This window comes from Bubalus bubalis, chromosome 15, assembly GCF_019923935.1.
Source record: "Bubalus bubalis isolate 160015118507 breed Murrah chromosome 15, NDDB_SH_1, whole genome shotgun sequence".
In the NCBI taxonomy this organism is placed as follows: domain Eukaryota; kingdom Metazoa; phylum Chordata; class Mammalia; order Artiodactyla; family Bovidae; genus Bubalus; species Bubalus bubalis.
This window is the reverse complement of record NC_059171.1, coordinates 9955453-9975565: the sequence shown is the minus strand read 5'-3', so window position 1 is coordinate 9975565 and position 20113 is coordinate 9955453. Positions and strand designations below refer to the sequence as shown.

Sequence of the window (20113 nt, the reverse complement as noted above, 5' to 3'; positions counted from 1 at the left end):
ACATTAAAAAAAAAAAGTGATATCTAACTTTAGGAAAACTGTAAACAAAATGTAAACCTTTTTCCAGTTGGCAAGTGACTTCTTAAAGTCTGCAACATTTAATAATTAAGGACAGGCCTGTATTATGAATTCCAGAGAGTTGATGCCTCCAGCAGCCAGCTCTGTTTCAGGCTTAGTGGAGTGGAACAGAAGTACAGATGGCTAAAGATAAACCATGCCTAGGAAGGGCTGAGAGGCAATGCAAATGTTCTGTGATACTGGTTGGCACTCCAGTGATTAGGAGGGGGTTTTTGAAGTCCTGTGACTGCCTGCTTGACTATATGGAAAAGAGGGTAGCAAAATATTTACCGTTCATGGCCAGTGTTCTGGAAACACAGATGCCCCCCACCCGCACCCCCAGCACACACATAACATCTACTTTTGCGGTTCCTATGAAGACATACTGGTTTGTTCTTCAAGTTTCCGAGAAGGTATTGGCAAATGAGGGTGTTTTGTTGTTGAAAGTCCAGAGAAAGTGAAATGATTCTCTGTACAATTCTAGGCTCCTTTGAGATAACCTAAGTCATGATTTAATTTCTGTCTGTATTTGTCTTCGTTTCCGCCATCATCCTGTTAGGATGTTCTTCTACCGTAATTAGTGAGAGACATCAATTCAAAAGAGAAGACAAGGAGTTCAGCCTACTGAGTAGCTGAGACATCCATCTCTCACTTCTGCTTCTGTCTTCCTACCAAAGTACTATTGTTACTAAAAATTAATTTTTTGAGAACTCAAATTTTTGTTGATTAGATTTCTTAAGTCCAGAGAGGAGGGAGAGGGTGAGACAAATGGAGAGAGTGGATGGAAACATATACACTAACCTATGTAAATAGAGAGCCAATGGGAATTTGGTCTATGACTCAGGGAGCTCAAACTGGGGCTCTCTAGTAACCTAGAGGGGTGGGAATGGGTGGGTGGTGGGAGGGAGATTCAGGAGGAAAAAAAAAAAGCAACAAGATTTCTCAAGTCCAGTGTAGAAAGGAAGGTGTTAATAGCATAAAGGAAACAAACTGGTAATAATAACAGCAACCCTTGCTTTAGAATTGCTTTCTCTTCATCTTCCATCAGAAGAAAGCACTTTGTTTCACAGAGGATATAATTCTCTGCTTTCTGCCTTATGTATCTGTATGGGGATGCAGTTTAACAGTATGATCAAAATATATAAGGTGCAGATTTCAAATTGGAAAATAAAATTGGATTTTAAAACTTGAGCGTGTATTGCAGGTATGTAGTGTCAGGGTCTTTATCCACCTCCGCACCATTCTAACCATGCTCTCTTCTGGTCACGTGGCATATCTCTGTGACCATTGCAGCATGGAAGATTCACATTTAAAGCAAAAATGCATGACAGAGACATATTTTAAAACAAGTTAATGCATTTTGTTTGTTATAATATGCAAATGCCAAGCCTCAGCATCAGGTATCAAAAACACCCTGCTGTTTCTTCTTTCTTGTGTGTGTGAGTATGCATACTTAAAATGATGTGTGTGTCCACGCACAGTATATATACACATGTATGTACACACACATATATGTGCATATATGTATCTAATTGTGTGTGTTTGCCTATTTGATAACTGTTGGATTTTCTTTATGTTTCATGTGGTATTGAAAAGTTTACTCCTAGTTTTTTCTTTTTTTGTGTGATGGTAGAGGGTGTATATAGATAAATATGGGGTTGAGCCAAGAAGTAGAGAGAAACAGAAATCACGTACTTTAAATTTACAAAAAACGTGGAGTCCATTGGATTCTTGGGGTTGTAATCTGGAAGCAGAAAAAACAAAGAACTAGGAGCTGGTGAACAGTTGGGGCAGTAAGCGGCAGTGGCCTCAGGTGGCGCTAGAGAGTCTGGTCCCTGTGATGAGTTTGAAGCCAGGCGGGGGTCACCAGGAGACAAGCCTGTGCCTTTGGGGAGGCCAGGAGAACAGTGATGCCTTAGGAGCAGTCAGCAGCTTCGGTGGGGGCTCATGTAAAGGCAAAGTGCTGCTGTGTTTCCCCTAGAGTTTTAAAGCATATCCTAAATATGCATTATGTTCAGTTTTCTACAGCTTGTTATTGTGTGTCTTTGTGAGGACTGGGCAGATTTGGGACAGTCAGGAGTGGTATCCAGCCTGAGGAGCTTGCTCTTATAAGCTGTTAAGGAAGGGCTCCAGTATTTGTCATATAAAAAAATTAACTGGTCATCTAAAAGATGCACGGGCATTAGAATGGAAGCAGTTAGGACACAGGAAACTTGTTGCCAAGTGTTTGTATTTATGCTCGAATCATGGGATGGGATATTTATTAGTACCACTTTTAAGATACTGTATGCGTTTCAAAAGCCACACTTGTGTTTTTAAAAATAAAAACGTTTAATGTAGATGGTGCTGTGTACCTTCAGATATTTGTATCTTTATTAGGAAAAGAAGAGAGTTATTTTCTTAAGCAAAATTGCTGAGGTTTGAGAGCATTTGCATTTATTTCTAGTTTTTCTTGGTCATGTTTGAGAGGTCTGATAGCATTAATGGGCTTTACCCCACATGGAGCTTTGAGCTTATTGTAGCACTACACACTGATCCCAGGTCAGTGTGATGCGTGAAATCCATTTATTTGAATCTCTTTGCCGCTATAGGAATTTGGCAGCGTGCCAGTTGTTTTCATTGAATGTTCTTTGTGTTGAACACAGACAAGCAGGCATGCTTTTGTATTCATCTCTCTTTTGGTCTCTGTCTCTTTCAGCCAATATTTTACTCTATGGATTCTGAGATGAAGAAAGAATATATTATTTATATGATTCTAATCATTACTTAATGTGTGTGTTCTGCTTTCTTATCTTTTAAGGGATTTGTTTTTAACATTCCTGAGTTTTCCTAGTGACTTTCTTTGTAGAGAAGAAACATTTTAGAGTTTTTTAAAAAATTAAGATTTTGGATGAGACATAATAAACCAGACCATAGGTGGTATTTGCTTACCATAATGCTCGTTATCAAAACGGAAAAGAACAGTATTCATTACACCATCCAACCAGTGTTTCATTTGTGAACTGGGTTATCAAAATCACTGACTTCTTGGGGAGCTTTCTGAGGGTAAAGATTCATACTTTAATCAGGTGCAAGCGAAGACACATGATTAGCGGGGTAGTATTCTTTTTGAATAACACATCTTGCTGAAGATGCCCCCGTTTTTACCTAGATTTGGCTTAGATGAATCTTGACGAAGTTCCTGCCATGAGGGCATTTTTTTTTTCTTTTTAAAATTTGGAGGGTCCTGGCAGGGAACAGCACAAAGGTTTCTGCAGCACACAGGGGCTCCGAGCCTGGTGTGGCTGTTTTTGTGGAGAGGATGTGTTTCTGGGTCAGCTTTAGGAAGAGGTGCAGAATGAAACGGACAGGGAGGAGGAGAGAGCTGCTGTGTTGATGCTCCGGGCGGTTCTCGCGGAAGTCCGTCTGCAGACCCGGGGCGCCGGGGAGCCTCGGGGTCAGGCCCGCCCCCAGCACCCCGCTTCCTCGTTTAATTACCTGAAGAGCCAAACAGCCCGCCGGCGGGTGTGTGAACGCCCGGTATCTCCGCGGCCGCCTGGCGCTCCGACATCCTGAGCGTCCAGCCCTGTCTGTCCGCCAGCGTCAGGCTGGCTCCCGCCCCGGTTCCTTTGCTTTCTGGAGGCATTGTGTGGAAGAGGGTTTGGTCAGGAATTGGAGGTTCCTGCCAGTGCTGTGTCCCTCCTCTCTCTCTCTCTCTTTCTGGACCAAGCTGACAGACGTGCTGATTTTGTTGTTGTTGTTGTTGTTTTTAATGAGTTTAAAGATCTGTCTTTTTCATTTTACATTCTGGCCTCGCCATGAAACACATATCTCTGTCAGCAGCCACAGACGTTAACCAGTGCAGGACTGGTCTCAGTTAATGGGTTCTTATTTTCCCAATTCTTGTTCTTTACTGTCCTTCCCATGTTGCCTTTTTGGGTCAGATTCACTGGTAGTTTGGTATGAAACTAGTAATTCAGAGGTTATTTTTACGAGGCCGTTTTGGAATCTTCATCTGTCCATGAGAACAGAATAGTCCATTTTTTAAACAAAGATGACAGAACAGTGAAGATTGGTTTTTTTCCTTTTCCATGCAGTTTACATATGGGGACTTGCACATTTGCTGTGGGAAGGGCCACACCCTTTGATGTAGCTGGGGATGGTAAGAAATACTAGGTGGACAGAAACGTGTGGCCTATTTGAGAGTCGTATAGGGTGAAGACTCTGAGGAATGCTTGGAGATGGAACCATTTGGGAGATCCCCAGAGTGTAACAAGATGTTATCTTTCCATGAGGAAATCCAGCAGGTTCTTTATCCACAATGTGGCCTGATGAAATGGGTGTGCTGTTGGAGGGGGGTGGGGCAAGGTGGTGGTGGTGGGGTTTCCTGCAAAGGGAGGGGAAAGTGTGAATACATGTGCAGTGATTTGCTTTTTCCAACTACTTCACTAGGATTCTGTCATGCAAACTTAAGGGCATTTACCCTTCAGATGCACATACGTGCATCCCATTAATGTTAATAGGAGTTGCAGCAGGTAAAGAGAGCTGTATGTACCTTTGTGTTGTGCAGGAGCCCAGCTTCAGGAAATTGATTCCATTCTTTGCAAAGAATAAAGACACTGGGACTTTGCAGAGGAGAGTTTCGTAGGAACGATTTTCAAATCTTATTTTTCATATTATATTTATGGAAGCAATGTCAATATTTTATGTGTTTGTCTACCACTCCAGCAAAAAGTATATAATCATTTAAATAATTGGATTAGCCTGGTGCGTCTTGTGATGGAGCTGGCATCACCATGATCTATTATGCACTAGCATAAGTAGCTCTGCCATAAGTGTTATGTGTATCCTCAGGCATTGCATGTTTATTTATGTATCAGCCTGCTGCATTTCTTTCAGAGTCTTTCTCTTTCAACATCAGTATAAACATGAGAAAAGAAAACATGTAAATATAATTTAAGCCGCAGTCAACATTCCTGACTGGTGTCCTCCTCCACTGACAAACTTTAGGTTCCCTCTTTCAGGCTTCAGCTTTCTGGAAGTTCTATCTACCTAGAGCTTTCTTATTATGCGAGTAACGTTACTGCCAGTTACAGTATTAGGCCTTAGCAGCAGGGAGTGTATAACGTGAGAAAAACCTGGAGGACTTTGAAAAGTGTCTGGGGAAGAGTTGTGGCTTGCAGGTGGTGGCACCAGGAATTAAAGAGCAAGGTAGTAAGAAAGTGGCGTTGGTGCCTCGTGCTGAGTGTGCCCAGTAAATGTGGAGTGAAAACAGCAAGAAAAAAAGCAGATCCTTGAGAAAAGAGACTGGGAGGAAGTGAATTACTCCAGAAAGGAGAAGGGAAATGCCAAAATTTATTAGTAACCGTGGGCATGTGTTAATTTATCATCAGGAATCAAAATAGGACATTTTGGTATAACAGATAAAAAAAAAGCCACAGTATTCCAAAATTTTAGTAGTCTGGTGCCTGCAATTAAGAGTAATTTTAGTAAAAGTCAGAAGTGAAATTTCCATACAGAGTAAGAATTATTCGGTTGAGTTTTATAGGTTTTAACTACTGTTCGGTGTATTTCAGAATGTACAGAATTACGTTCTATTCTGCTGCTTGGTCTTGTGAAGCAGGAGGAGAAGGGGGTTCATGACCGCGAAACCCAGTAGGGTCAGAATGAAACAGTAATTTAAAAATTTATATTGTTATAAAAGCATATACACTGTGCTGGGTATTATTTGAACAAATAAAGCCGTTTTGGAATGAAAACTTTAATGGAATCAGTGGTAGTTAAACATCTTTTTTTGTGTAAGTTTGAATTTGTTTATAAAGGTGACAAATTAATATGTACGGATAGATTTTACTAATTTTCAATGTGGAGAGAGAGAAATGGAGAGTTTGTTAGAGAGAAAAGTCCTGTGGCAGGGGGCTGGGGGGAGGGTGGAATATGATGAAAAGATTCTGGGATTTTTTTTTTTTATTATTATTGCTGTGTATTTGCTCCACCTGGTGGATTTTGTTGAAAGTGTTTTAATCCCTCTTAATGAGAAGACTACCCTGCACACAATTTATAGTAAGACGAATCTTTTGTTTTATTTTTGTTGCTGTGAAAAATAGTTTAATTGCTACCAAGGTCAAAAACATTTCTATCTTTTGTTCAGCACTTTCATTGTATTGAAAGTAATATTTATTGTTTATTCTGGTTCAAAAATGTAATACATGCTCGCTTTAGAAGATTTGGAAAATAGAGAAAAATTAAAAGAGGCACATAAACGTGATTTATAGTTTCATCACCCAGAACCATTGCATTATTTTGAGAATAGATGTCTTCAGAAGAGGACCACTTTGCATTTACATTTAGTTAAAGATGTGTGGGATGTTAAACACTTACTTTGCCAAAGTGTGATTAATGATGATGATTATATTATTTTTGGACAAATGCTGCCTTTCGAATTCCTAAACTTTAAAAAAAGTGATAAGTGTTTTGTAGGAATTGCATTTGCTGAGCTACATGTCTGCTGAAAACAAAGGTCGTAGAGATCAAGGTACCTTGTGCATTCGCAGGGCTGTCCATAGGGGTGATGGGTTCTGTGGTCTGTTTGGCTTACACAGATTGCTTTCTTTCGAAAACTTAAGGATTCAGTTGTGCTTTGATCATCTTACTGTTTTCCTTAGGTTATTCTTTTTTTCTTCTTTGGACTCCAAAAGCTCTGTAACAGAAGGTGAAGTTTTGAAAACAGTGTCTCCATATGCAAGGGATTTGGAGACCTTTTTATTGTCTTTAAAATTGTCATTCATAGTCCTCATTAGCATTTATTGTTGCAAGCGTACAAGCAGAAAATGTGAAATTGGTATGTCATGAATAGCCCCACAGAGCTCTGGAGCCCTCCGATTTTGCCTGCAGTGTGGTGTGGGCTGGGCTTCCAGGGAAAGCTGTCCAGATGGCTGCCTGCACAGAGCAGAGCTGCAGGTTTTTGTCTCTGCTGCTGGGAGGAGGGAAAGTTCATTGGAGCATACGCCATCACCCTTGCTTTTAACAAAACTAACTAGCCATTAGTCAGGATGGGGAGCTGGTGACATTGCAACAAAGGTTTTCCATATAGTGTTATAGTCCTTGTCAAATGGTAAGGGATGGGTATAGTTTGAGTGTCTTTTATATTATTTGAGTGATTTTTGTAGGGAAGAGACATACAAGGAAACTAAATGGCAACTTATTGGCAGATTTTACATGTAAGTAGAGTGTGATTGTTTTTATAGGAAAATGCTTTTGTGTGAGGAGGCAGAGTTGATACAGCTAATACACAGCCTTGCGGCTTACTAAGGAAGTGTTTTACTTTAAAGTTTTAAAAATAATTTAACCCTTTGCTGGTGCCTGTGGATTAATCTGCACTTAATGATGCTGGGTTTGGAGCTTGCATTTAAATAATGCAACATGCAGACAATGCAAGTGTTAAAGCTTTTATCATTTCAGAATTATTTTGATAGTAGATATTGAAAATCAAAACTTGTTGGTGAAAAAGAACTTCAGTACATTGCAATATTTTAAAGACTCAGCAGTGTTAGAAACAGTTCACAGTAATTATGAATATAGATTTTATTTACTTGTGGCATGTGATATTTTATCTTAAACAGATTTCATTTTACCGAAATACACATACATGGTCCCTACATACTTAAATGTACTGATACATGTCTTTTCATTCATATGTAGAGGATATTATATTTCACCCAGAGTTGAGAATCAAAAATAGTGCCTAAAAAATTGTTGGAATGTTATACTAACATTGTATTCTCTATACATTGAAGATGGTAAAAAAAAAAAAAAAAGAAAGAAATTAGACATTGCAGCTTATCAGCTTAGGTCATCGCTATTGTTTAAAAGTATGTTATGATTGGAATCTTCAAATCACAGTTGAGAGCACATTAACTCACTCTAACTGATTGGAGATATAGAAATCAAAGGGTCCTGAGTCCTCTGGTTTAACATGTCACAGGTGAAGGCAAGGGGTCATGACTTCTAGCTCTTGACCTGCCACTTGCCCTGGTAGAGTTGGATTTCTTGACAGACCATACAGCATGTTCTCCATGAGACACTGTTTCGTATGGTACTTTGTCATCTAGTTGCAAAAGATCCAAGCAGTGAAGCTTTGCTGCTGCTGTGATATCTGGCATAATCACCTATTAAGACAAGCTTCCTCTATCCAGCATGTTTTCTTTTACTTGATTCCACCTTATTGCCCCACTTAGGCCCTCTTGGACAGCCCCAAATAACCCTTTGACCCCGTGATGTTTATATAACCTTCAAATTCTCAAGCTGGCCATCATGTCTCCTGTTGCTTTCTGTGATTTAGCAAAGTTCTTGCGAGCCCTTCTTTGGGCTGACTGAGGGGAGATACAGGTGTTTGCCAGTCCTTTCCCCCAAAGGAAGTATCTGAGGGAAATAGTGTGAATGTGTCTGGTTGTTTACAGCCAATATGTATATTAAGGAGTTTAAAAGTGGCAGATTTCCTCTTACCTTTATAAAACACTTCACTGAACTTTTTAACTTAATTTTTTTTTTCTATCCCACTCATCTCTTTCTGGTTGGCTGCATCTGACGTTGTAACCTAACTATATAAACATAAAACCGTTTGTTTTCCTTACAGACAACGTATTATTGGATTTATCTTTGTCAGGAGACAACCTATTAGGGCCTTTATTTAATACAGTTTCAGATGTCTTTCAGTGGCAGAAACAAATTAATGTACATTTTTATTAGGTGTTGTATCTATTTAATTGACTGTCAAAGTGATGAGAAGTTAGGAAATCATCCAAAAGAGAGGTCCATCTTAGCCCAACAGCTCACACATTAGGTAGGTTTGCCCTGTCAGTGGGATGCCTTTAGAAAACACTAATAGCTTCCAGCTGGGTGGAAAATCAAAACCTTTGGGGTCTGACAAAACTAGCAGATTTGAATTTGAAAGCAGAGCTAATGCCTCCATTTTATTTTTTACCACTCGCCCATAAAACATTATTTTCCAATATGTCAGCCTCATTTGGTGGCCAGTGGTCTGAAATTGAAAGTGGAACAAGCAAGCGGAGAGATCTGGACATTAGTGAGTCCGCCCTTTCAAGCTGGTGTGCCACTTTGTGGACGGGTCTCCCTAAGAGCAGGGGGGTCTTAATGACCATTCATCAATGCTCGTTGTCTGATCACTGAGTGCCTTCCCATTCAGTTTATCAAGTCTTGCACATAAAAAGTCAGAATCAGCCTTCTTCAGCTTTGTTAAAGGCAACTAGGAGTAAAATGCTCCATTTGAACCCATTTTGCCCTCGTTTTTTCACTTTGTTAATGCAGCCCTGCTTAAATGAGTGCTTTTATTGGGTCAGTTAGAATATCTGAAACTATTAATTCTCTTGTATTGAATAGCTGGTGGCAGACCAGAGCAGATGGGGTAGGAAGGTATTTGGGTGGGTGTATTGCTTTCAATTAGGATCAATGAGATTTCAGCTCCTTTGAATTAACTCACTTAATACCCACTGTGTGAAGTCACAGTGTATCACAACAGCTTGCTCGAAGCAAGTGGAAAGTTGAGAAGACCTGTGGAAAAGCTTTAACTCAAACTCTCCCTTCCCCAGTGTAGAGAGCTTTCATTACCTGCAGACAGTGTCAGAAGATTCTTAGTCCCTGTTGGTAAGTTAGGTTTGAACTAAGGAGAAGTCTCTAAGATAGGGATGGTCTGTTTTGGAAACAAGTGAGAAACACCTTAGAGTAATAAAATGCCGTAACGTCTTTCTAATGAGCTAAATATATTGTCAAAAATTTATGTATTATTTTGGGAGCTAGGCATTCAGTTGTTGACTAAAGTTACTGATTTGGAAGGTGATTTTCTTAGATGGCCCTCTTTAAAATAATTGCCCTGAAAATGCTGTGTTCTTAATTAAAAGACATGCATTAACTAACATGGCTCTTCTAAGGATGATACTTAGCAGTGACGTCTTTTGTTTTGAATATATTTTAATTTTTAAAAATGTGTTTCCTAGTGGCAATTCAAGACAGTGTTTTGCATCAGAGAAAACTTATATAATAGATATTCTTTTTTCCCCACTCACGTATATAAATGGATTCATTATGTTATTGATTATCTATTTTTGTTTTACAATTTGGATTCTAGAGATCTTGGCTCCTTGTACTCTTTCTTTTTTTTTTAATTAAAGGGAAAATTATTTCTGTTTAAGTAAGTGTATAGAACTGTATATCCAGGCTTCCCTGTCCAGGGAGGACTGCCAAGTGAGTTTGGTGCTTTGCTTGCCTCCATGGATTAAAGGATAAGAGGAGGAAACTGGTTCCTGGAGAAAATGCTGAACTAGCCTCAGGTGCAGGCACACTCTGTGAGGCCTGTTCTGCAATCAGACTTCTAGGTGAGAATCTCCAGGGATCCAGGTTTTGTTGATGTGGATCAATTTAAAGTGGCAATTACTGTAGTCAGATAACAGCTTAAAAAGCTTTTTTTACACATAGAAAAGATACATAATCACACGGCATATGGAAGTTCAATTTTCTGAGCTGTGGTATAGGGACTTGCAGTGTACTGATATTAAGACCCAGTTTTTAAACCGGATATCATCCAGTTTTCTTCAAGTGTATTGCATTTCTGTCCTGTGATTTTCTGTTTTAGAAGTGATTCACCATGCATATTGATGAAAGTTGGGTTTCCCCACTGTGAAAATGTTCTCTTTCTAACTTAGGTATGGTATTAAAAACAAAAAATCAGTGCCATGTAGCATTGAGTGGCTTTAAAAAAATACTCTCTTTAAGAATGAAAACCTACAGATTTAGAATGCTGGATTTCATAAAGGTCCTTACAGCAGGAGTTAATTGATTATCACACTCATGCCTGCTATAAAGCTTTCTGTCATAAGAATGTTTGAGATCAGTGCGTAACTGTTCTGAAATCCATTACACAGAACCTCATTACAAGTGACATCTAACTAAGATGAACAAAAAGATTGGCCTCATAAATAGAGTGCAATATACTATTAGTGACAGAATGGAGTAATCATTATGAATTGTAGTCTTTTTACAAGTTGTCTCTTGACAGTGATGGATTTTTGAGGGGTTCACTCGATGAAACGGCACTTCTTATTGGGGGGCTGTAGAAGTTCTTATTGATTGGCACTGTTTAGCAAAGATGATCTATTTTTAGTTTGTGCAGGGTATGTGTGTGCGTGCTTTGAAACAGGTTGTGTGCATTCTTGGCTAGAGGTATAGGAAGAGGGAGGAGGCAGAAGTCAAGAGTCACTGCCTCTGATTTCAGATGGGTTTGTTTTTATGCTTTCTTTGAGGCAGCAAGTAGGGGGAAAATCAATCTGATAAGGGCCAGAAGCATATGGAAAGGGTAGAATAGGCACAGGACGAGCGGAAGACTGTGAAGGCAGGGCAAGAGTTAAGGGGGATGCTCCTGGCTGTCTATTCATTGAGCTTGCGGGCTGGTCAGAGGCTCCTGAGTGGAGTTGTTTCTGTTTATACTGGATTGAACAGCCACTGGAAAGGTAAAGCCTGAGGGCTGTGTCTCATCATGTGCCGTGTTGTTAAAACAAACACACAGAAACCTAGGAAAGATGTGCCAGTGTTAAATGGAGGAAGAGTTTTAGAAGTGAACAGTATTTTCCTTCTGCCTGGCATTTTTGTGTGTGCAGAAAAGGCACGCAAGGCAGGCAGGCATATGTTTCTCCTATGAGGCAAGGATGTTTTACAAAGGACTAAAGAGGGACTGCTGAGAGGAAAATAGCTGGCTTTAGATAAAGCACTCTAACAAAGGCTCGTAGTTTTATACATCATGGTGTCCATTAAAGCTTAATAGGGAAGAGTCCATTGAACCTGGCTGGGTATGTGTTATTCATGGGAGGGATAAACATTTAAGAGCGTGCAAAAAAATCAGAAAGCAGGAGGACATGATTGTTCAGCTTTTGAAAAGGCTTTACAGTGAAGATTTTGTTTTCATCTCCTATGGATCTCTATGCAAGGTAGAGGAGAGTAAGCTAAGCATGTTTGGAGCATATCAACACAGGGATCCCAGGGAGTTAAAAGCACGCTAGTAAAATAAAAGTGGTCTGCTTCTGCTTCTCCAAAGTGTTCTATTTTACACACACTACTGAGAAGCTGACAAAGGGAATGATTCTGATACTTTTGTTCCATCTGATAAACTGGCACAGTCTACAGGGTCTTGGAACAGGTTTTTTATGCTGCTTTGGATTTCCAGTTCAATAAACAAGCTTCGAGGTCCCTGCCTCCGTTTTTTTTGTTTGTTTGTTTGTTTGTTGTTTTTTGTTTGTTTTTTAATGAAGTGCCCAATGATGGGGGTTATTAACCTGTGATCCTGTAAGGGATAGCTCCCCTTGTGAGTCGTGGGAGGTGTTGGGGGTGGGGGGGGGGACAGGTCGCCTTTCTCTTCTTTCCGGCAAGATAAGGGTTAACTTGCAAGGGGCTGGGGGTGGGGGGTGGTGGTGGTGGGGAATGAATTATTCAGCATTTAGTTTATCATTCTGCATTTTTAGTTTCCTGTTCTTGGGTGCTCTGGAAGTTGCGGAGAGAGGGCCAGGGGGTAAGGGGAGGCCGGGGTGGCCCACACGTCCCTGTCATTGTTCTGCCTGGAGAGACGGGGCTGGGTTCAAGGCCACATGTGCTCCTGTCATCATCCACATTTCTGCTCCAAGTGCAATCCGGAGTGTCAGCTCTCCATCTGTCCCCGCCTGGCAGGCGCACGCGCCCAGCACCCCGCCTCGGGCTCCGGCGCCCCAGCCCCCCTGCCGGCCCCCCTCGCTCTGCCGGCCCCCCGATTCCGGGACGGGAGGCATGAGCCCGGCGCGCGCTTCCTCTTAGGAGAGAGAGCCACTCTCGGATGAGGACGCTGCATTCAGGAATGCCCGGTGAGTGAGCCCCGCTCGCTTTCTCTCTGTGGTTTGTCAAAAGAAGCAGGCTTACCTTTCATTACTGCTCGGAAAAGAACCTTCTGCCCACAGCGGGCTGTATCTTAAGGTGGGCAGGCAGAGGCTGAGGCAGTGACCGAGGTGGATGGTGGCATTAAAAAAGAGCCATCAGAATCTAGGTCCAGGGCTCCAAGGGGTGGAAGCCTCGCCTTTATGTGGGAGGTGTGTTTTCAAGACTGAGGGCAAGTCCAGCCACGTTATCTGTTGGCCAGAGCACTTCACTCGAGGGATTTAGCTTCAAGTAAGAAGGATGCTTTCTGCTGTGGATTTCGCGACTGTCATCTGTACCTTGTATCCTGGACATTTCATCTGTGGTGGGAGCGTGCAGATTATGATGGAACCCTGGGATAAGGTCTCTTTCGAAAACTGTTTATGTCAGAGAAAGTGAAGGGAGCTTTAGGGACTACCGATTATTTCAGTCTTGTCCTAAATTACAGCGCTGAGATGTCATCAGGCAAATAATTGAAATCGGTTAATTAAAAATAGAAAGTCTGCTGAATTACTGACGCTGTTGTGGTCCTGGAAATTTAATGTATGTTAATTTCCTCTGAAAAATATTATTTTTGGAGCCCAGAGTGTTTCTGTGATCGTTGCCAGTGAAGGCTCTGCTTGAGAACAGAGAAGCTTGGTAGAAGCCTGTCGGGGCAAGGGCGTTTCTGTTATTCTCAGGAACGATCTGGACTGCCCTTTGCCTACTTTGAGTAGCAGATCTCAGATTAAAAAGACAAGGCAGAGAGAGATCCTCCAGCTGGCTGATTTGTGTGGGTTTTTTGGGCAGGACCGACAGAAGAGGCTGTGCTTGGTCACAGGGTTTGTACACCTCGCAGATGGTGTTTTGAAACAGTATCTGCCAGTTTTCTGCAACCACAGTTGTGTGTAGGTATTGCCAGTTGTTTGAAGAATGTTTTTCCCTTTAGGATGTGTCTTGTAACTCCTCATCAGCGACGATGCATTTGTGACCAAACTGCACCTTTTCATTAGTTCTGTGGACGAGGGATGTGTGCAGCTGAAATATGGGAAAAATCAATTTTAAAAAAGACAATGACTGAGGTCTCTGAAAGGTCATTTTAACTCTTTCAGCACTCATCTTGATTTATATACACCAAGCAGCTGAAGATGTCATGTGCATGGAGTATGTGATATGGAAGCTGTGTGAAAAAGTGCTTGTGTTTTTTTATTCAGCCTGAGTACTGTATAGTTTCATCTGATTTTTATGTCATCAGTCAAATCTAACTTGTTTTTATGCTTTTAATAAATATGTGTTAAATGATCTGATCTGTCAGCATTTTGTAGAGTCTGTATTTTGTTTTGGTAAAACAGAACCGCATAATAACCCAAAGCCATTTGTGAACGATGACAAGTGAAAGAGATTAGGTAGGACCCTTGCTATCCCATATTAATTACATTATTTTAAAGTATTCTTTGAAACATCCTTATTTAAAATGCATTGAACCATATTTAAGGTTTTAGAATCATTGATAAGTGTGTTTTAGTCGTTAATATCTGACTAGTTCTGAAGCAGTAACCTGAAGTGTAGGCAGTGGTTCTCACTCTCTCTTGCTCATCAACTGTGTTAGAAAACCTTGTACTTGGATGCGGAGAACATATTAACAGCTGTGACTACGAGCTTGTGCCAGAATGGTGATACTTGAGCAGTTCTGACACTTGGTTATTTTTGACACCCATCTGTATTTTTTAACCACTACTATCAGACGGATTACCTCTTAATAATGTTTTTAGCATATTTTTGTCCATATATATGTACTTACATTAATGGGCATTCTTACCATCTGGGACAGATTTTTTACTTTTAAGTAAGACAATACCTGTACAAGATTAAAAGGACATATTTCTGGTAATCTGGTATTGTCACTGTTCTAAATATATATTGACATTTATCATCCTCATCACTGTTACCTTTCCTCCATAGGTCAGGTGTCAGAATTGGCTCCTGGTTGTCCAAACTTGGTGGAACAATTCTCAGACCTAGGACCTTTTTCATAAAAATGGGGGGATCCCTGGAAATAGATGTGCACAAACTGAATTTATTCAAAGATATACCAGTCTGTGGGGATAGGTAGGTAAAGTCTTAGTTTCAGGGCTTTTATAACTTTGTCCGTTTTTAAAAAAAAAAGAAAACAATGCACTTTGGCTATTGATAGCATGCTATTTCAAAAGGAACCAGGAAAAGTCGAAGAGAAGGCCATACGTGCTTTTAAAGAAATAGATGATACTATTTTTATGATTTAACTCAATATAAGGAAATATCATTTTACTGCCTGTCGCTTACTAACAACTAGATCCTTGTGTTTAAGGGAAGAAAAATGTTTGCTTATGAGAAGGCTAGGAGACTCTGGGAATTACAGTATTTCAGGAGGAGATGGCTCTGAGCTTTCTGAAACATTTATATTTTTATCAATCTTGGTATAATATTATCAAAGAACATATGTTGACCTACAAAATACTTTCAGGACTGTTGCCTTAAAAGGACAATAAGTGAGCACAGTCTGTGTAGCCCAGAAATAGAGCTGTTCTTTCAGAAGATGGCTAGCATTAGGTCAGACCACCCTTTCTCAATGTTCTCAATGGTCCTGCTCTCCAGATGTGACTGGAACTTTTTTTAAGTTCAAGTTTCCAAAAAAAAAAAAAAAAAGGTTTGTTTTCAAAATCTGGTTTTACTTAAGACAGCTCCATCCTGGAGTGCATTTCATAAATTGCCCACATATTTTTCTTAGCAGAGAACTTAACTGGCTGTAATTTTTAACACATGGCCACATCATGTGATATTTTCAAAACACTTACACATAGCTTTAAGAAGGTCCCTGCAGAAATGATCCATCCTCTCACAGCCGGCCCTTTTTTTTTTTTTTTAAACAGCATATCTGCATTTTCCATTTAGGAGAGCTATATATTATTAGCTTACATTTTTGGGTAGTAAAACAGTACATTGCTGATTGTAAAACATGGACTTTATTATCTGCTGAAAATTGATTTGGCATTTATAGCCACTGTGTACTAGACTGTTTTTCTGTTTTTAACATCAATGCTTGCAAGCGATGATTTGTGTAAGAAACAGAAGTGAAATTGCCATGGACAGACAACTGCTAGTGTCCCTAGTCAGTGAACTTGTGGATAATGCACCTGGTTATTATTATTTTTTAATAGAGGCATCTAAATGCTGTTGCACTAGAACAAGAAACACAGCAGTCCACGCTCTGTCACTCTGTTTTGCCTTGCGAGTTGATTTGCCATTGTTTTAGGCTAACTCTTTGCTGTAGTGCACAAGCCTCCTGCTAGCTATTAAAGACAGCTATATCAGCAGCAGATATCCAATTATAAATGTAGATTGTGCAGACATTACTTTTTCGTCGCAAGCATCTAGAAGTTGCAGCTTCTTTTCAAACCCTGGCACCAGTTCCCTTTTCCTTTTTAAATTATTTTCTGTTAATATTTCTGAGTATTTGACCTTTTACTTCTATGTATTTTAAAATAATATTTGGAAATTTTTACAAGGCATCTTCCTGCACAGCTAATAATAGTCTATTGAAAAAAAAGATAATATTTTTTAGAATAAACATTTGCTTAGTAGGCATTATATCATCCAGAAATGTTTATTAACTGTTTCATCACTACACTGATATTTGAGGTTTGCACAGGAGATGCTGTAAAAACCATATTCTGAACAGACTTTGGAATCATCAAAGGAACAAAATACATTTTAGAGCCGGAAGATTGATCTTGAAAGTACCTTCAGTTTTCAGGTGTTGAAGCTGAGGCTCAGGTGCTTTTGTAAAGAAAGTGGATTCTCGCAGTTCCCTCTTTGTACCATGCTGCTTCTGAATCGCACGTGCGTGTTCAGTCACATTGGCATCTTGGTGTCGGTCTTCCTCTGTTGGCTTTTCCGTTCTGCCCTGATTGCACTTACCATGTGCTTTCTCCCCGTCTACTCCAGGGCTTCAGGTCCATGTGGGGGGGAACTCTGCAACAGTAATCACTTGACCTCTGGCAAAGATGTGCCATCAAATGTATCTTATAGTTGTTTGGAAGTTAGAGAGCCTCAATACGGTTGATTATTGAGCACTGAGCAGATCGAATGATCTTCTTAGTAAGGTTGTGACGACTGAGGGCATTCAGGTAGTAGACTTTGGTGGGTTGCTGAAAAATGTACCAGGGGCCAAATAACTATGGTTCAGTCTCTCCCCATGCCATGCCTTCAAGGAGTTTTGAGTTCTTATGCTCCAGGCAGAGAAGTAAACAGTAGTTGTGATATGGAATAGCAAGAGCCTAGAGACAGGTACAGGAGCCCAGAGGCAGGTAGTACCTGATGGGATTAGGACCCAAGCACAGAGGGGGAAAGACATGTGGACCATGGGCTTATGGGCCTTGACTGTCTCCTGCTTCTCCAGATTGGATCTCTGTTAATGTTACTTAAATTTTAGTTTGCTGTTCTTATACTGAGGACAGGGTACTGATTTTTGTTTACTAAGCTTTAATATCTGTGTGTGACAGTGGGTACGGCATTGCTCGAAAGCAGTTTCTTTGTGTACAATTGTGGTTCTTGGGTGGCTGACAGTATCTCGTGGAATACATCATTAACTTAAATGACTCATAACTTGAGAACAATAGGATTTCACACCTGACCAAGAAGCAGGTTTATCTGGCTGGCTTTCTCAAACAGCTGTTTGCATTAATTAATATTAATGTAAATGTACTTTCTGAGAATGTCTAGCTTAATTATGTTTTTCAACCCATAGAGTTCCAATCAAAGGAAACAGGAAATCCTCTTAATCTCAGAGGGAGTGTATAACTGCCATCTCTGAACAGAGTAAATCTCTGATAGTACAGTAAGCCTTTTACTGAAAGCCTGTACATGCCGGGCCCCGAGGCTAGGCACCTTGTATACTTACTAATTCTCACAGTTCTGCAAAGGGTTTCTGTGACCATGACGTCTATTAATATTGGAAACCCGAAGAGCAGGTAAATTAAGCATTTTCCCCGAGGACACATAGATGTCATTAAATGGCAGAGAAGGGATTCTCTCTGGTCTGTCAGCTGATTTTTTATTCCTTTTTTAAAACTTTTCTTTGTTTGTTTATTTTCGGCTGTGCTAGGTCAGCCTTGCTGCACGCTTGCAGTTAACGGTGTGCGGCCTTCTCGTGGAGGTGGCGTCTTGTGTTGCAGAGTATGGCCTCTAGGGCTTGCAGGCTTCAGAAGTTGTGGCCCATGGACTCAGCAGTTGTGACTTGCAGGCTCTCGGGCTTAGTTACCTCGTGGCATGTGAAATCTTCCTGGACCAGAAATTGAACGCATATCCCTTGCATTGGCAGGCGGGTTTTTCATCATTGGAACACCAGGGAAGTCCTTGTTTTCTTTTTTTTTTAAAGGAAGGGTGAGTGTGATGTGTTTGGTGAGAGGATGTTTTGTAATGGAAGCTAGATGGAAATGTTTGAAGAGGAATGTTTGAATTTGGAGTAGAGTAGCAGAGAAGGTGGAGTTCTCGGTGCTGGAAACTAAAAATGGAAAAGCATTAGCCTCAGTTGTCAAGAGTGATCTTGGGTAAAACAGGTTAGGAGAGTAGTTATTTCTCTGTGTATTTCTAAGCTTGAGAGAATGCAATGGGGAGTAATAGGAGCCAGGGTACTAATGTCCTTATTTTGAAAAGTCTAATAGAAATTCTAAATTTACTCCCTGATGAAGCCGTGTAGGTTAACTAAGATATCACCTTTCTAGGCTTTTAACATGAGGTAATTCTGGCTATGTTTTGTTGATCAGAACCTCAGATGGAGTATTTTCTGTGTTTTGGATGATAGTAGGAAAATGGAAATCAAATGATGTGTTTAACACATGGGCAAACAAAATTGTTGAATATTATGTGGTTAAAATTTGTCGTGAAAGTCGCTCAGTTGTGTCTGACTCTTTGCCGCCCCATGGACTGTATAGTCCATGGAATTCTCCAAGCTAGAATACTGGAGTGGGTAGCTTTTCCGTTCTCCAGGGGATCTTCCCAACCCAGGGATCGAACTCAGGTCTCCCACCCTGCAGGCAGACTCTTTACCAGCTGAGCCACAAGGGAAAAATATCTGATCTCTTGGTCATGAGGCTGCTGGGTACCCATGTTCTGCCCCAGGACGTTCTAGGCAGGCAGACTGTTAGCAGAAAATGAGCACATTGTAGGAAAGCATATTAACTTTTTTCACCATGCCCCCCTCTCCTTCTAAAAAAAAAAAAAAACCAGTTGATTTAAAAATTGTGGGCGGTTTTCCCTAGAAGATTTTACTTCTGTTTTCCACATTTCTCTTTTAAGGGCTAAGTGATAAGTGCAGTCTGTAAAAAGTCTCACTTTATTAGAGGGATTCTTTTAATTCTGTGTGGTTTATTAACATCATACCGTGTACTTTGATGCTCACGCAAGAAAGTAAATTTGAAAGTACCGATGAGAACATGATGCTGTAAAGAGTTTGGCCTTAAGAGCTATGTAATTAGATAGGCAGAAATGCTCTTTAGGAAGAAGGGATGTTAGAGGGTGTCTTTATCATGTGTTTATGGCTTTAACAAGAGTCTTAAAGAGTTTGACAAAATAAACAGACCATTCTTAATAATCAGGGATGATTTTGATGGGGTGCTAAGTTATTTAGAACTTTGGTAAAGACAATTGCACTTCTGAGCGTATCATTCCTTTACATTTGAACTTTGCATGATTAAAACTTCCCTGCCTTCCTCTGGACTTGTTTGGTTTAATGATGCTCGAGTTATTGGGAGGAAAATGCATAATAAAATTTGAGGGTCCTGTGGTAACAATTTATATATTCTTTCATTTGAAATGCTTAACATGTGTCCCAACAAAGATATGACTGGAACAAAGAAAGGCCTTGATTCTGACACTTTCCTTGTGAAATAGGCATTGTTTCCTCTTTATAATGTTTCTGTCTGAACCTGCATACTCGCATTTATGGCAACATCTCATTTGAAAGGTCTGTTAATATTTATTTTTTTCTTTCTTTATACTCTAGTATAGTTGTGTGAGACAGCCTAGAGACAGGAAAATATTAAGGAATCAAAATGAAGATTTTTTTTTTGTCCATAGAAAGCACTTTATTTTCTTCCAGTCTTTCTGCAGT

The 20113-nt window shown here is 40.2% G+C and overlaps 1 protein-coding gene across 9 annotated transcripts in view; it reads left to right on the top strand.

Moving 5' to 3' along the window:
* The window catches only part of RUNX1T1 (RUNX1 partner transcriptional co-repressor 1), a 151440-nt gene that overhangs the window by 26564 nt on the left and 104763 nt on the right, over positions 1-20113 (top strand). The window contains exon 1 of one of the 9 annotated variants that reach the window (XM_044928523.2): positions 6021-9699. The exons of 5 other annotated variants lie outside the window; for them this stretch is intronic. Coding sequence is in view for 2 of the 4 variants with exons in the window: in XM_044928522.2 (XP_044784457.1) it covers positions 11462-11558 (97 nt within the window). In the remaining 2 variants the exon portion in view is untranslated. Of the gene's footprint in view, positions 1-6020; positions 9700-9734; positions 10428-10783; positions 11559-12578; positions 12936-20113 lie in introns of those variants that run through there. 3 more of the 9 variants (XM_044928525.2, XM_044928522.2, XM_025265019.3) reach the window with 3 other exon arrangements.